Source organism: Manis javanica, chromosome 12, assembly GCF_040802235.1.
Source record: "Manis javanica isolate MJ-LG chromosome 12, MJ_LKY, whole genome shotgun sequence".
In the NCBI taxonomy this organism is placed as follows: domain Eukaryota; kingdom Metazoa; phylum Chordata; class Mammalia; order Pholidota; family Manidae; genus Manis; species Manis javanica.
In genome coordinates, this window is record NC_133167.1 from 57857571 (window position 1) to 57874367 (window position 16797).

A 16797-nucleotide genomic window follows, 5' to 3' on the forward strand; every position below is an offset into this window, starting at 1 on the left:
TGATAAAAGTAGACACTTCAGACAAAATGCTCTCCAAATGGTAATGGGATAATATTACACTGGTAATATCCTCAAAGGCTCTTGGTCAATAAAATAACAGACACTACCACACATTGAACATTTATTATGTACCACCCTTGGTAGGCACTTGATATATTATAAAATACATTATTCCTCTTTCCCAAAAAAGGAAACTGTGGCCTAGAAAGGTCTGCCCAAAGTCACAGACCAAGAAACAGAGCTCAGCTTAGAACTCAGTTCTTCTGTTTTATTCCAATGACCTTATTTCTACCTTTAAACTCTATTACCTAATGAGCTTCAATTTCCTCATCTATAAAATAAGAGTAACACCTAAAATGATCAAATTGTTAATATTAGCAATTATGTATACATATCACCTAGCACAGTGACTCAAAAATGGACACTTCCTGTTATTACCAGTAACCAATTATTAGCTAAGTTTTTAAGGATAGAGCTCTTCAGCAATGTCTAACAAACAAGCCTCCATTGAAAAAGACTCAAGAGTATATATACAGAGTACCTATACCAAAGATTCTATTTATAATTAAGATAAACATGTAATCTTGAAATAAGTATCTTAGAATAATTTGTTATAGGAGTTATCCTAACAATTTGGTAACTGTGATGTTTTATATTACTGAAATAAATTATGTATTTGTCTTACCAATGGGTTTCAGTCCCAGGCAAGTACACTACAGATTCAATGAGACCAAAAAATGACAATGGAACATTCTTGGGGTGAAAGGGTTTATAACCAACTTTATTCCCACAGTGGCAGGTCAATCACTAGAATCCCATCCACTCAGAGCAACTCTGCATGCAGCAAGCTGGTCTCTGCCTCTGGGCCTCTCCAACCCCTGCAGCCGTCTCAGATTATGTCCTGGGCGCTGCCACCACTCCAGTCTCTGCTCTCCTGCAGCCTTAGCCCTGCAGCTGTACCACTGTATCACCCAGAGCACTGGGTGGAGCTCTTTATATAAATGTATTGCCCACACCTGCATAGTGAGCTAGCCAACCAGGTGAGAATCCTGGCCATAGGAACCTTCACTTTATCCACAGTATTCTACTTATAAACAACCTTCAAAAGCTTTACCAAACCTAGTGGCAAAAGTTAGTTTCAGGTAACATCTACTAGAACAGAAAAACTGGTAAGTAAACAGCTAAAAATAATATTAATGAACACTTTTGAATGCTTATGATATGCCAGACACAATGCTAAGTACTTTGTATCTTTACTTATTATCTTTAACCTATAATTATCATCACCATTCTGAAAGTAAGAAAGCTGAGGCTTAAAAAGCCAAGTAATTTACCCATGGTCACACATTTTATAGCAAGTAGCTAAGAAAGAACCCAGGTCTGCTCTCATTCCAAAGTCCAAAGGAAGTGTAAATGGAAAGTGAAGGAAGTGAAGAACACTGTAGGGAATTCCTGCTGTTTAGTGCTCAGCATCTCTCCCTCTTTGAGTGGAGTCCTAAAGCCTGTGCCACTCCTGGCACAGGGATGAGTGAGTTTAGGCCTTTCCACCACAGTACTCCATCCTGCCGGGTACAGGACCGCTCCAAATGTGGCCACACATCCAAATAGAGCTACTCAATCCTTCCCTAGGATACATTCATACCCACTGACCATGAACAATTCTTTTTTTAAAAAGCAGAAACTTAAGTAATGTATTGCCAAGTCTTGCCATTAACAAATAAAAAAGGCAAGAAGTTTAAAATACACAGGCTGTTATAAAAGATTTTGAAAACCATTCAATATCCAGGACTACTCTTATCCCTCTTTTAAGGTTTTAAATCATCTACACATCTAAGTTATTAATCAAAATCATAATTAACCACTCTTTTCCATATTACTGAGTTAAAAGAACAAAGTCCTCTTCCACTTTAACAAATTTATCCAAAGAAAATACTCAGTATGCAAGCATGTTTACATCAGAGGAGTATCATATATACCTGTGATGACTTTAGAATGCATTAACTTGGGTAGAGTGAATTACATTTGCCAAAATTCCCTTCCTACTGTTCCTGATTAGGACAAGCTACAAGGGTTATTCTCTGGCTGGTGTTGGAAAGACAAAAGGGAGGCATCAGCTATTTTGTAGGAAACTCCTTCTCCCAGTTAATTCAAACAGTAATCTAGACCTTGCTGTGAAGGGCTTTTGCTGATATGATTAAAGCCCCTAATCAGTTGGCTTTTCCTTAAGCAAAAGGGAAATCATCGTGAGTGGGCCTGATTTAATCAGTTGGAAAACCTTTGACAGAGAGGACCTCTTTGAGTTGAGACACTACAAGCAGCACCTGGTGCACGAGCCCCTCTTCCTCTTGGATCTCCCCTTCCTGGTTGCCTGCCCTGTAGACTTGGTACTTGGTTAGCCAACCCCCTGCAACAACAGCTAAGCCAATTCCCTGTGTATGTGTGTGGATAAAATGAGAGTTCCTGTGGCCAGGATTCTCACCTGGCCATTGTTGACTAGCTCACTGCACACCTGTGGGCAATACATGGCTGTTGACTCTATGAAAAGAGCTCTGCCCAGTGCTCTGGGCACAACACGGTGGCAGGGCTGCAAGGCTGCAGGAGAGCAGAGGCTGAAGTGGTGGCAGAGCCGAGGACAGAGGACCAGAGCACAGCTGTGTGGGACGGCTGTGCGGGCAGAGGGACCCAGACGCAGACTGGCTTGCTGCATGCAGACTCGCTCTGAGTGAACGGGATTCTAGTGACTGAACTACCACCGGGAAATAAAGTTGGATATAACCCTTTCACCCCAAGAACGTTTTGCTGTTCATTTCTTTGGTCACACTGAATCCATAGCAAACTTGCCTGGAGCTGAAACCCACTGGCAAGACAATGTGCATGTGTGTATAGTTATAGATACAGAGCTAGAGCTTCAGCTAGAGATCAAGATTGTACTTCGACTTCTCTTGTTGAACTAATACAACATTCTAAATACCCATCAGAGTAAGATTAGGTTAAGTATATTTTGATTTCTTCACTACAATGAAATACTGTTCAACCATTTAAAAATGATGTGTAATTCTAGTCAGAGACAAAAAGAGATCTCAATGTTATGACAGAGTACCAAAAAAGTATGCATATTTTATATTATTTATGTTATTTTTTTAATACAGGGAGAGAATGAGATAGCTTTGTTTACCAAAGTTTTAGTGATGAGAATGGGATTTTAAAGTTTTAATCAGGGTGCTATGATTTTAGGTGATTCTTTTCTTTACTCTTTATATTCTTTTGGATTGTTTTCATTTTCTACAATGGCCATTATCAGTATTACTATCAGAAAAACAACAACAATGAACCTTTCTCATCTGACAGGTAAAAATGTGAGGCAGAATTATAGGTTAAAGTGTGCCCAGAGCCTTGAAGGACAAACGAGTTATCCAAGCAAAATGGACATTTCAGGCAGAGGACAACATGTGCCAAATATGGACAGTATAAACAGCTTACAAAGGCAAAAGTTTAAGGAAAGGAATGACAAGAGATGAAGCTGGAGAGATGGACTTGAACCAACTTATGCTGGTCTTAGACGACTCACTCCATCTACTGACAAGTGGGAACTAATGAAGGTGTTAAAACAAGAGGAGTCACATTTGCAACTTAGGAAAATTAAAATAAAATAATACAAACAAAAACCCAAAAAGACTCTGAGGCTTGCAGTATGAAGGCTGTATTGGAAAAAGGCCAGCAGGGAAACAAATTCAGAGACAACTACAGTGATCCAAGTGAAAAATGACAAAGCCCTGAAGTAAGGTAATAGCAACAATGGAGATGAAGAGGTCAAGCTACTAAGCCATAGTAAGGAGTAAGGACTGAGAAAACTTGGTGGGGGATATAATGGTAGTATAGAGGCAGAAACGGTCCGTTTAAACTGGGGAGTTCAGAGAAGTCTTCCAAAAAGACATCCTTATGAATAAGGCTCTCAAGAGGTATCACAGATAGATACAAGATGCCTTTAAATGTTTCCAAAAGAATTATCAGTGTATTGGCTCACGCCCTGAAAGAAATAATAAGTAAATTGTTAAATACACTAAAACTTAGAGCTCTCAACTGCAAACACAGATTCACAATATTTATTAAGTTATAATAGGATTACATACATACATATCTTAATCTCTTCAAACTGACCTCCTCCAAGAAAACTGTATTACTGCCAGAAATAGAATACTCTGAATAACTGGATGAGTCACTTTTAATTCATAAATCAAACACAGGGTTTCATATAAATTGTTATTTTAGCCACCCATTTTTCACTGCTTCCCAAAATTCAATCTTTTAAATTTTTTAAATTACAAAAGTAAAATATTCTCACTGTAACAATTCAAACTATTCAGGAAGGTAGTTCCTCCACCCTCCACCAACACCCTGCCCTTATTACCCTGAAATTACTAATCAGTTGAATGTTCTTGTTTTTCTTTGCTTCCATAAACAAACACATGTTTATATAGGGTTTATTTACTTAACAGTGAGTTCATACAATATGTATATTATCTATAATTTGTTTTTACTTAAGATAATCATAGCTTTCAAGCCAATATATTTAACAGGTGTACCTCTTCATTTTTAGGATCAGTAATAATGTGGGCATACCAAAATTTGATACATACTTAGGACAGATCTGATTTTCACTATTACAAATAACACTACAATTAAGATCGCTGCATATTTCTTTAAATACTGGTCCATATATTTCTATCAGATAAATCTCTTGAAGGATTTGAGTCAAAGGATGGTATCTAAATAAACACTGCTATATTAAGTTCCCAAAAAGTAGTAACAATTTACAGACTCGTCAATAGTTTGAGGGAACTGTTTTCCCCAAGCCCTTTTCAGTACTAGAAATTACCACACCTATTTTGCCCATCTAAGTGGAAACACTGTTATCTATTGGTAGTGACAGACAGCATCTTTTCATATGTTCATTGTCAATCTGCATTTCCCTTTTCCTGAATTGCCTTTTTCTATCCTTTACCCTTGATTCTGTTGGGTTGTCTGTCCTATTAATTTGTAGAACATACATCTTTTATCATACAAAGCTTTTTAAATTTTTCTGTAATCAAGTCTGCCAACTTTTTCTCTGTGGATTCTGAATTCTGTATCGTGCTAAGGCCTCCTCTGCTACCTAAGATTATTAAAATAATCTCCTATATTTTCTCCTAATTATTTTATTACAATTTTATTTTTGTTTTTATTTTACATTTAGATCTTTATCTGGAATTTATTCTTGTGGCATTACGGCTCAGGAGTTGTTCCAACCCCATTTATTGGATTATCCATCTTTAAATGCCTCCTCCTAGAGTAACAGATCATTACAAATAGCTAAGATGGCACATAGATAAAATTCCTAGAAATTCTTAAATTTCACTAACGGAAGCAAAATTCTAAACTTATTAAAAGACATTCATCATTTCTTCTTCAGAAGAAATCACACATGGGGACACATGCATACAGTATACCAGTATTAGCATACACTGTGAAATGGTTGATTTTTTTTTAACAGCAATCTAAATTAAATCAACTATCTTTTTTTAACATAAATACTAAAAATATAAACAATCACTGTTTGAAAATTCAAGATTATTTATTGATTCAAGTCACAAATATTTACTGAGCACCAACTGATGGCTACTCACAATAAGTGTGATTCCTACCTACATGAAAATTGCAAACTAGTGGAAGCTTCCCTCTCTTTCTGAAAACAATGTATTTTAAATACTTTCACCCATCAACCTTCACCTACCCTATGTCTAACCTGCTCACTTTCTCAACACTTTTTTCTTTCACTACAGTAAGAACCTCAATAACAGAAAACAAATCTATTTACATCAGTCGTGTTCAATCCATTAAATCAAAGGTGTTTCTCAAAAGTACATGCAGATTTAAAGGTGTTTCATTGCATCCTAGAGACCTAGCAAATGGCATTACTGTGTTGCCTGCTTGGAGAGGAGGCAAGAACTTCGGAACAATGATAATAGGTAACAAGTGACAGAAAGTATCATGAGGGACAATCTCCTTAAACTTCAGGTCCCGCCTCCGAGGCCTCCACTCTTACACGGAAGCCTTCAGATGCCCGGCCCTGTGGCCACGCCCCCGCCATACCAACCCACAGCCTCCTCCATGTACCCCGGTCCCTCCGGACCGAATGGGAAGCTGGACAAAGCACCAACCAGGAGAAGCAGACGGGACTCCCGCCCTGCAGAGTGACCTTAGCCAAGTGTCTCCCCCTCGGTTTTCTAATCCGTGAGATGAGGCTGGTACACAGTGCCCGCCTACATCCTCAGGACTGGGTTCAGTATCTAATGCAGCAAGGCTGGGGGAAAGCCGCAGCCCTAAACCCCACGCAGTCCCCGCGACCGCCCAGCGCCAACCCCGCTCCGTCCGCAGTCCGCGGCTACGTGCGCTACCTGCGATTTGGGAGACGAAGGCTTCCGCCGCTAGCGACATGTCGTCAGGTAGCCCCGCGCCCACGGTTCCTACACCCCGCGGGCCTCAGTGTCCGCCTCCGCAACCCGGGCGCTCGCGGCACCTCACAGGCCCGGCCCCTGCTGAGGCCCGGGTTAGCTGAGGCAAACCCGGCGGCGGAGGCGAAGACCCCAAGGTTACCGCCAGGCCCGGCCAGGAACTTCCGGTGCAGCTGACAGCGGCGCACGAGCGCTTCCGCCAGCCCCGCCCCCTCCCTCCGCCCGTGGCGCGTGGGGCGCGCGACTGCTGGGCCCCGTCCGACTGCGGAGCAGCGACCGTAGCGTGCTGGGTTCCCGACGTCTCCGGGCTCCGGCCTCCAGCCTAGCGGGGTGGGGAGGGGAGCGGAAGGTGGGGCAAAGGAGACAGCGGAGGTTTTTAGTGCCCTTACTGTAAGCGGGAATTCTGTAAGCAAGTAGCATTTTTAATCGTATGCTAGAAACCAGGCACTTTAAAGTATTTATACTGCATTCTACTTCATTTCATTCTCACCAACCCAATAAGATGAGATTATCATCGCCATTTCAGGGAAGGAAGCAGGCTTAGAAAGTTTAAATGAACTGCTCTGGAATCTGCTTAGGCCCATATTCAAATCCACGTTAATTTCCTCTGTTTCACTATACTGCTTGGTTGATTAGTCCATGGACAGACATTAGTGTTTAATTATTCCTTTATTCAAACAGGCTTGCCAGCTAGAAGGAGGCTTGAGCAGTGCCTAAGCTGAGCTATAGTTTGCCCTGTACGGTTGAAATGAAGCTCATCTTGGAGAATAAGACTATTGTTTAACATATTTCTACCCTTTTGGGGGTGAGAGGAGCAGGAAGGAGATACCAAATCCCAAACTGACTTTTTACCTCTTGACCTAAAACTTCTTAAATTCAGCATATACAATTAAAAACCAGAATATGTTACAGATTTAGAGACAAAATATTAACAAGTGAAACAGACTTTAGAGATCATCTAGTGGGCAGACACCCCCTTTCAGCAATGAGAAACATATTCAGAGAGGTGAAATCACTCATCTGTGTCATCACATGGCATTCTCCCATGTGTTTGCTTCCAAATTTCCCTCTTTTTATAAGGACACTATTCACTGGGTTAGGGCCCACCATAATCCTGTATGACCTCATCTTAACTTGATTTCATCTGCAAAAACTATTTTCAAATAAGATCACATTGACAGGTACCAAGGGTTAGAAACTTGTACATATTGGTGCTGGGGCAGGGGTCAGAATTCTACCTACTACTGTAGATAATGTTTTTTTAAGTATAAGTCTTATCAATATTTGCATCACCTTCTGCAACTAGGAAACTTGTGAAACTTAAATTTACCCAAGGATTTACGTGGACATAAACACTTCCTTAAGAAGCAGCTCTTTCTTGCTGGCTGAGACTCAGAGTTGATGAGAGGCTGAAATATGCTTTTCTTGTTTGTCCTGAGGGAAGTAACACTGACAATACAGAGTATACTGTGTCCTCTTCATCATCACATGAGTGATATTGAGCAAAAGAAATTAACTATTCCAGATATTTTGGTTTCAGTTGAACAGACATTTCTGTCCTCTGCACAGTGGACAATTACATATAACCTGTAAAAGTGCAGAAGGTCTGTCAGCTATTTAAATTCTATTACCAAGTTTGGTTTGTCCCTTTAAAAAGCTGAAGATAAAATGTTTACCTACTTTTGATACATGTGGGGTCTTTCTTAAGACTCTATCACAGTGCCTGTGTGGGAACCTAAACCAAAGTCCTTCAAGAGTACTGAGAATTAGACTGGGGAAACCAAAATCCAAGAAGTCCAAGGGACACAGGTGAACCCCAAAGTGGAAGGAAAAGGCAAAAATCAGGAGCTGAGTACATCCAAGAGCAACCGAGCAAAGGAGAATGTGCTGTCAGAAACTCGGTTAAGTACTATGGCCTGATGCATGGCACTTGGATGAACTGAGCTCAAAGGTTCTGAGTGGAGACTGACACCAAGTCTGTTGTAGCAAGATTTTGAGGAAGAAACAGGGATCTGCTGGGGGCACTGCCTATACTCTGTCTATACCCTTTCATCATTGTAGCCAGGGAAACAGAATCAGTGCCATATGGATTCACTTTTCCTCCTTGACTGACGGTTTCTTTGCTTCCCACACAGGCTAATTTAGGCTGAAAAGATTCTATAATGTGGGAGTTCTTTATTACCAAAAATTAAATCCAGTAAAATGCAGATGTCCTGATGGTACCCACAAACAAGCTGTCTTTGAATAAAGAGCCAACTGGAGAAAACATATTTATGCATCTGTATTAGAACAACTGGGAGATTTAAAACTGAGTATCTGTTTAAGATTACCACAGTTAAAGGAAATTGAAGAAAATAAGCCACTGGATTTTTTTAAATGAAGTTATAAAACAAAAGTGCTAGGGAATCCATATGTTACTAAAAGGATAACTGCACAATTATTTAAAATAAAATATTAACGCATGTTGTCAGCAGCCTTATTGTTCACCTTAGTGAAATCACTTTTCTGGCAAAACTGTCCTTCATAGGAAGATTTTCATGTCTTTAGATCTTACATTACTATATTAAATAGAAAATACATAGCTATTATGATGAATATATACTTTATTAAGATTAAAATAGTAAGACATTTTATCTGCATTTCATTTTTCTCTGACAGAATGTTAATATTTTAAATGTAAATGTTTTCTTTTTTAAAAAATGCCTGGAAGAGAAAATTTTTGGCTGGGATTCCTTCAAAATTATACTGTTTATTTGACACTGATATAATAAATTCAATCCCTGTGCTCAAGTTAATCCTCCCCCTCCTCACCCCCATCAACAGAATTAATTATCATTAATTCAATTAATCCAAACACAGTGTTAATACAGTTTAAAAATACTAAGGTAACAAGTTATACCCCAGAGCTTTTCTGTAAATCCATTAACAGTTTTTACTTCTTAAAAACGATGCAACTGTAGACAACACAAGTAATCTGACATTTGGGGTTTACAAAAATATTTTTTTAAAGGTACAGAAATAAAGCAGTCATTCATCCTTAGTTTTCTCAACTCTTCTTTCCTCCATTTTGTTTAACTCCTAAGAAATCATAAATCCATAACTAGTAAGTTCTTACCTTTTTCTCACTTTCTGATCCCACCCTCTTGTATTTTAGGTTAGCACACCCTCACATCAACTACAGGTGTTTTAGACTATGCTCTGGAAACATCTACAGTATTCTTTATAGTTGGACAAGATTCTTCAAATATTAACTGTTTTTCAAAAGAAATTAAAATGCTGAATTTCCAGAATATTCTGCTAGATTGAGCAGAATATGTATGTTGCCTCACATTCATAGCTTTGTGTTATTATTGGAAGCTGAGTCTTTTAAATTTATCTTTTGGTGGTGTTCTTCACTGATGTCTGATAAATATCCACAGTTAGAGGAACTGAATTCATTCAAGTTATAAAAACACAAGTAAGTGTAGCTTAAGCAAGTTTAAGTTTACTGCCTCAGTGGCAGAAAAGATAGCAGGGTAATTCACAGAACTGAATGAAGGGCCTTAGTGCTTCCACTCTGTCTCTCCACTGCTCATCTCTGTCCAGCTTTATTCTTTTTAACTGAGAATGCACCTTCTCCCAAGTGACAGGAAAAATAGCTTCCAGGAGCACCAACTTGACGTCTTCTTAGCTTGGCAGCCTCAACTTCCATATGTTAATCCCAGAGAGGAATTGAAATTGCTTAGATGTTTTCACCTCTGGGTTAAATACTTTGTCCAAGTGAATGGGTTCAGTGATCAACCAAGCCCGGGAGGAATGAGACCTGTTACAAAAAGGAAAATGTGACAAGGACTCAAGGCAGCCAAAACCATAGTACTACAGTTTGCAGTAAGAATCAACAGTACGATAATGTGGCTACCAATTGTTTTAAAACAAGAGCTCATTTAATATTTTGCACTTCCATAAAGTGGGAATTAAGTGTAAAGATGCTTTAACTACAGCCCCGGAGTAGGGAAAAGGGAAAGAAATTCAGATGATTGTTATAACTAAAAAAAGAGCAGAAGATGCCTTCAACTGAATTATTTTATTAGTTATATATGTTTATTATATTATTATATTTATGTGAAAGTAATTGTTTTCACATAATGAACCAACGCAACCCTAAATCACTATAGCAGTAAACTTAACATGTTTTCAAAACAAAACAAAACCCACACACAGTTGTCTCATCCTTTGCTGTACATTTACCCTTCCAAAGCTGGCTAACAAGAATATACACTTTCTGAATAAATAAATAATAATGTGTGAATACAACATCATGGAAAACAAGAATGATGCGATGTTAAGCAAAAACAGCAGAATGAGAGATGTATTTTACTGTGAATACAATTATGCAAAAACATGTATTTGAAAAAAACTAGGTGGGATTTCTCAAATGTGATAAAGCTGTTTTATCAAGGGGGTAGGATTTGATTTTTTTTTCTTTTTGCTGTCTTCTAAACTTTCTATAATACTTTTATGCCACTTCTGCCACTTAGAAAGTGCTTTTATACACTGGGTGGAGCTTCTTGAAAGGTGACTTTAATACATCTACATCCAGGCCTTGTATGATATAGGTCTCATTAGCCTTAATTATACTGCTAAGAACCTATATTAAAGCAGCTCCAGGGCAGAGATTCACTCCCACAGTGATAATGAGCGATAAACATGTGCGGAGAGAAAACATCCAAAACCCATAACTGTTTGATGGTATGTCCTTATTTAAGACTGTACACAGATGGACAAGCACATTTCATTGTGTGACTCCTACTGGTTAATACTGAATGATGTGTTAACAGGGAGAAACTGGCAAATTTTATATATCGATTATAGACACTCTTGCTTTTGATGATGGTTTGGCATTGGTTTTAAACTCTACCTAAGTTATCATATTTAACTTATAACCCTTAAATAAAGCTGAAGAGTTGGTGATAGCGATTAAGAAAACTGGAGCAGCAGCATCTACAGCATATATCTCACAAACAACTGGTGAAGAGATGGGCCCACAACAGAAGACATTTGAAAGGACTCTGGAGCACTTGGAGCCGCTTTGAGAAAAAGGTTCCCGTGATGGAGATGCAGGTTGTCTCTGGCGTAAAGCGGCATCTGAAAGGTTATGTCAAACAATATGGCCACCACTATTTTCCTTTGCCTTTTTTTCAAATTAGAATTTATATTAGAGCATGAGATTCATTCACTCATTCATTCATTCATCAGGTAATTATTGAATCCCCTTTTGCAATGTTGGGCCCTCAACTAGATCATGGAGATACTATGGTGAACAAAATCCAGTCTCAACTCTGAATTATAATCCAATAGAGAAGACCAACAAGCAAACAAGACAACTCAACACAGTGGGATAAACACTAAGAAAGAGTGTCCAAACCCATTAAAGTCACAGGCAATGTTGCCTAAGAAATGTTTGTGTTGCTGTGTCACCATAGCTAGAACTCCTCAGTATAAGTGAAATGCCCTTGCCAGAATATCAAATGCTTTTCTGAAAAGTAATTGGTGTGAAGAACACCTTCAGTAGCCCAAAGTCAAATCAAATATCTTATTGTTCCAAGGGGGAATGCACAACCTTATTTGGGCACATGCTTGAATCTCACAGTCTCTGAGAGGAATAACATGCTTCTGTTCATGGCAAAAGCAACCATTTTAAGCTGTTGTTCAGTTCAAATATCAGGGTGATATGTTTGGTATCTTGCCAGCTTTTTTTTTTTTAACCACATCTCAGTAAAAAAAAACACAGGAACTCAAAAGGAATAGAAACAACTAATACTGTATAGCAACACCTCTTCCTTTTCAGAGAAATGGCTCCCATTTTCTCTCTAGAAAGTGTTTTATAAATGACTGAATATTCCTCTCTTTACTGTTGAACCAAATCATTTACATGAACACACATGAATTTTATCTAGATCTTCTATTTACATTTGTCTGTATTTTACTGTCAGTAAGGAACCTAATTCCAAGTATAAAAATCACAAAAATTTTTGCCTCTGCTTTGTTTGAAGTTGTGTTTATAATACTAGTAGCATCATCAGACTACTACCCCAATTCAGGAAAAAAAAAAAATTGTATGTGGAGCACTGAAAGCACATTAGTTGCATCTAAACTGCAATCTAAGGTGAACATATTAAAAACTCAATAAGAAGGCCTTTCAGTAGCTTAAAAAAAGATAAGAGAATTCAATTTCTCCACACAGGATTCCCTCATCCAGTTTTCTCCAGAGGATTTGTAGCTCAACTCCCCCCACCTAAGCAAAGAGAACTTGCCTACATGTAAGTGTAGTTGTACACATACCTAAGCACAAATATGAAAAACAAAGCATCCCAGTCTCTCAAAATGAGATGAAGACAGATGAAAAGCAAAGATGATACCTAAGAGAATAAATTTTAAAAATATTAACAATACATTTACTTTGGTATCTAACAACAATTCAAAGGTCATATAAGTAGTCTGTATATTTATCTTATGATAAACTAAAAATGTTATCTTTTTAACTTTTCTTTAATGCCCACTATCATGTTGATGTATTTGTTTACAGCAAAGTTAACAGCAAGACAAGACTTTTAGTAGAAGAATGGAATGCTAAAAAACATTTTAAACTTACCAGCCCTGCCAGATCATGCTGCAGGAAGAAAGCATGCTAAAGAAAGTACATGAATGAACATCATAGCCTCCCCAGCATTTTGTCAAAATTTCAGTTCATGAGTATGAATGTGTGTACTCCTAATAGCTGTAGTTGTTTCCTACCTTATCTATCTTTAACTTTTGTTTTGAATAATTTTCAAAATCATGCAGAAAAGTGGCAAAATTGTAGTTCCCATTTTACGTACTTTGCGTAAAGAAAAATCATATTTGCAAATGTATTATTTGTAAAATGTATGTATATTTGTAAATGTAAAATATAACATAAAATTACTGAAACAAAGAAATTAACATTGATGTGATACAATTTATCTACAGACCTTATCCTGGTTTCTCCAGTGTTCTCCTCAACTTGGTTTTCCCTGGTCCGGGCTCCCACGTTGCCTTTAGCTGTCATGTCTCTAGTGTCCCACAATGTGTGACAGCTTCTTGGTTTTTCTTTTCCTTTGTCTTTCATGAGATTGATACTTTTGAAAAATACTGGGCAGTAATTTTGTAGAATGTTTCTCATTTTGGGCTCCTCTGATATTCCCACGATGAACTGAGGTTATGTGTTTTGGCAAGAATACCACAGAAGTGATACTGTGCCATTTTGTAAATCCCAGCAGGGATACAAGCCAATATATCTTATTACTGGTCATGTTAAATTTGATTACTTGGTTAAAGTAGTGTCTGTGAGTTTTCTCTACTGTATAGTTACAATTTTTTGTGTGATTAGTAAGTGCATTGTGGGAGACACTCTGAGACTATGAAAAATCCTGTTCCTGATCATACTTTGTCCACTAATTTTAGTATCCACTGATGATTCTTGCTTGCAGTAATCATTACTTTGGTGCTTACCTAATGGTACTTTTCTATTTTTATCATTCCTTCTACACTTATTAATTAGAATCCTATGGCAAAAAAGAGAGTTGTGTTCTCTCCCCTTTTTATTTGATCATTTGTTTATATCAGTAGGCATTCATGGATATTTATTTTACTTTTTTAACTATAATCCAAAAGTATCATTGTTTATTTTGTTGCTCAAATTTCCCCAGATTTGACTACTGGCATATCTTTCAAGTTGATTCCTGTATCTTTTCCAAAATTTCAGTTCTTGACTATGAGCTTTAGCCATACAGTTCATAGTCAGAAAACTATTTTCCAAGGTTAGCTAGGTTAGTTCTTTTCTCCCTCACCAACTTCAGTGTGATTATGTTATTTATTTAATGCACTTAGTTTCAATTTTTACTCTTCATTTCCCATTTGAAGTTTCCCCAAGTCCTGGCTGATTTTAATTATTTATTTGTGGGGGGAGCCTGGGAAACATTACAGTGGTTCTACAAGTTAAAATAATACAAAAGAGATACCCAAGGAAGTCTCACTCCCCGCTCATTTCAGCTACACATTCTTTTGCCCCCTTTCCCATCTACTCCCTGTAGGTAACCAATCTCATTAGTTCTGGTTTATCCTCCTGCATTTCTTTTCACAAATGAGCAGACAAATTTGTAGGAGATTTTCCTAAAATCTTCCTTTTTACATGAAGTAGGTCACTTTCCTCAAACCCTTTCTCTCATTTTTAATGTTATCCTGGATATTCGTGCATGTTTCTTTTTGCACATGAACTTTAGTATCAACTTATGTACTTCATGAACTGTATGTGGTTATTGTTTTGTACATGTACAGAAAAGGGTACATACTGTGGGAAGAGAAGCATAGACATGTTGAACTTGAGGTGGTAGCAGAATACGTAAGTGAAATTGTGGGTTTGAAATACATTTTAATTCTCTGTGATTTAAATGCCTTTTTCTGTTACCTCTGATGCATGCTTAGGAATGCTGTATCTTAACTAAGATCTGTTTCCATGACATGGCTGTTCCTACATTGTTCTTATGTTTTAGACAACGTTGTGTCCCAGCAAACTGGAGGCAGCTAAACACTAGGTGTGGCATTAGTTAATAATTATGTATGTATGAAATCACTAACTCAGAATACTACTGTTATTAAACAACTATGTGATCAATAAATATGAGAGGTGCCCTCTCAGCACCACTCTTGTGCTGTTACGCCTTGAGTCCCCTGGCTTGTCTTTTCAGGTCTTCATATCTCATCGCATCTCCTCCCTTATTTGCAGGTCAGAGGCAGGGAGGGACTGACAGAAATGTTCTGGAGTCATCTTGAGATGCAGAATTAATGCTAAGAGAGATACTAGGGACTGATTTTTTTTCAAATCCACATACGGGACTGAAACCACAAGATGGAATGTGATCCCAAAGGAAACAGTTATAAAAAAGGAACTGTGAGCTCGTGCCTGAACCTTGGAGACATCCCGGTGTAGGAGAAGGAGAGGAGGTAAGAGCAACATCAGAATAAGGGTGATCAGAGAGGCCGAGGAAGAAGAAAGGTCTGTATAACAAAAGTGGTCCTCTGTGGCAGGAGCTGCAAAGACATTGAAGTCTAAGCAAATGTCAGTAGGTGCAGATAATTCTAGTGTTTCCAAAGCTTGGTCTCCAGCATTCTAGTGCTGGAAGATGTATGTATTATTCAAAAAATGTAATGGAGGTCATAAAGTTTGGGAAACATTGGATTAATCAAAATTAAACAGGTTTCTCAGAGCTATTAACATGCTTCCATGAAATATGAATTTCCATAAGAAAGAATGTGATGCAGATTTATACACATTTTTTTAACCAATTGACCTAAAATTTCCTTAATGAATCATTTTTTTCCAAAAGGATTTCTCAAGATGAAATGTATCTTGGAATACACTTTAGAAATTGTGAAGCACACTGTAAAAAAAAATTTTCCTTAGCCTCTTCTCTGCCCTCAACATCAAATACAGAATGTAAGAATTTTACTTTTATTTTACAGAAAATGGAATTTCCTAATTCTGGAAGATTGCCACAAAGTATTCCTAGTGTTGTGACACCACAACCCCAGCTGAACAGTATGATGAATTGCTCTAGAGCAGGCATTTGTTAGCTAGAGCCAGTGAGAGGGTGAGCTGGGGAAGACAGGGACTCCATTGACAGCAGAGAAGAACAAAGAGCCATTTGCATGGCAAGGCCCAGGACTACTGGAAACTCACAGGCAGTTCTGGCAGCACAGTTCCCAAGAGGTCTGACCCAGGAAGGTCAGAAAGACACTGTGGTTCTCAGAAGCAGATCCTCCACCCCGGGAGTCCAGCAGCTGCAGGCTCTTTCCAGAAGGGTGTGGCTCCAGCCAGGGCTCATGGGGACTGAAGCTGGAGATGGGCAGCAACAAAGGCAGGCAGTTAGGCCACGGACAGGAAAACTAGGATTCCATCTTTCAGACAGAAAACTTCCAAACTCAAAACTTAAAGTTTAATTTCAAAAATAAAAAATCCCTCCTCAAAAGACACTTTATTAGCAAAGGAAAATGTGCTTCTCCTAATAAATACCTTAAAAGAAATGATAGTGACAGTGGAAGCCAGATAGCCAAGAGTTGGATGGATAAATTTGTTCATTGATAAAATCGGGAACAAGACAAGGATGCCCACTCCACTTTAATTCAACATAGTTTGGAGGTCCTAGCCATGGCAATCAGACAACACAATGAAATAAAGGGCATCCAGATTGGTAAGAAAGAAGTTAAACTGTCACTGTTTGCAGATGACATGATATTGTACATAAAAAAC

At 38.2% G+C, this 16797-nt stretch overlaps 1 protein-coding gene across 1 annotated transcript in view; it reads right to left on the minus strand.

Moving 5' to 3' along the window:
• Positions 1-6680, minus strand: part of MTX2 (metaxin 2) — a 57599-nt gene extending 50919 nt beyond the window's left edge. The window contains exon 1 of the mRNA XM_017675313.3: positions 6435-6680. Coding sequence (XP_017530802.2) covers positions 6435-6474 — 40 coding nt within the window. The 5' untranslated portion in view covers positions 6475-6680. The remainder of the gene's footprint in view (positions 1-6434) is intronic.
• Positions 6681-16797: the final 10117 nt, after the last annotated feature.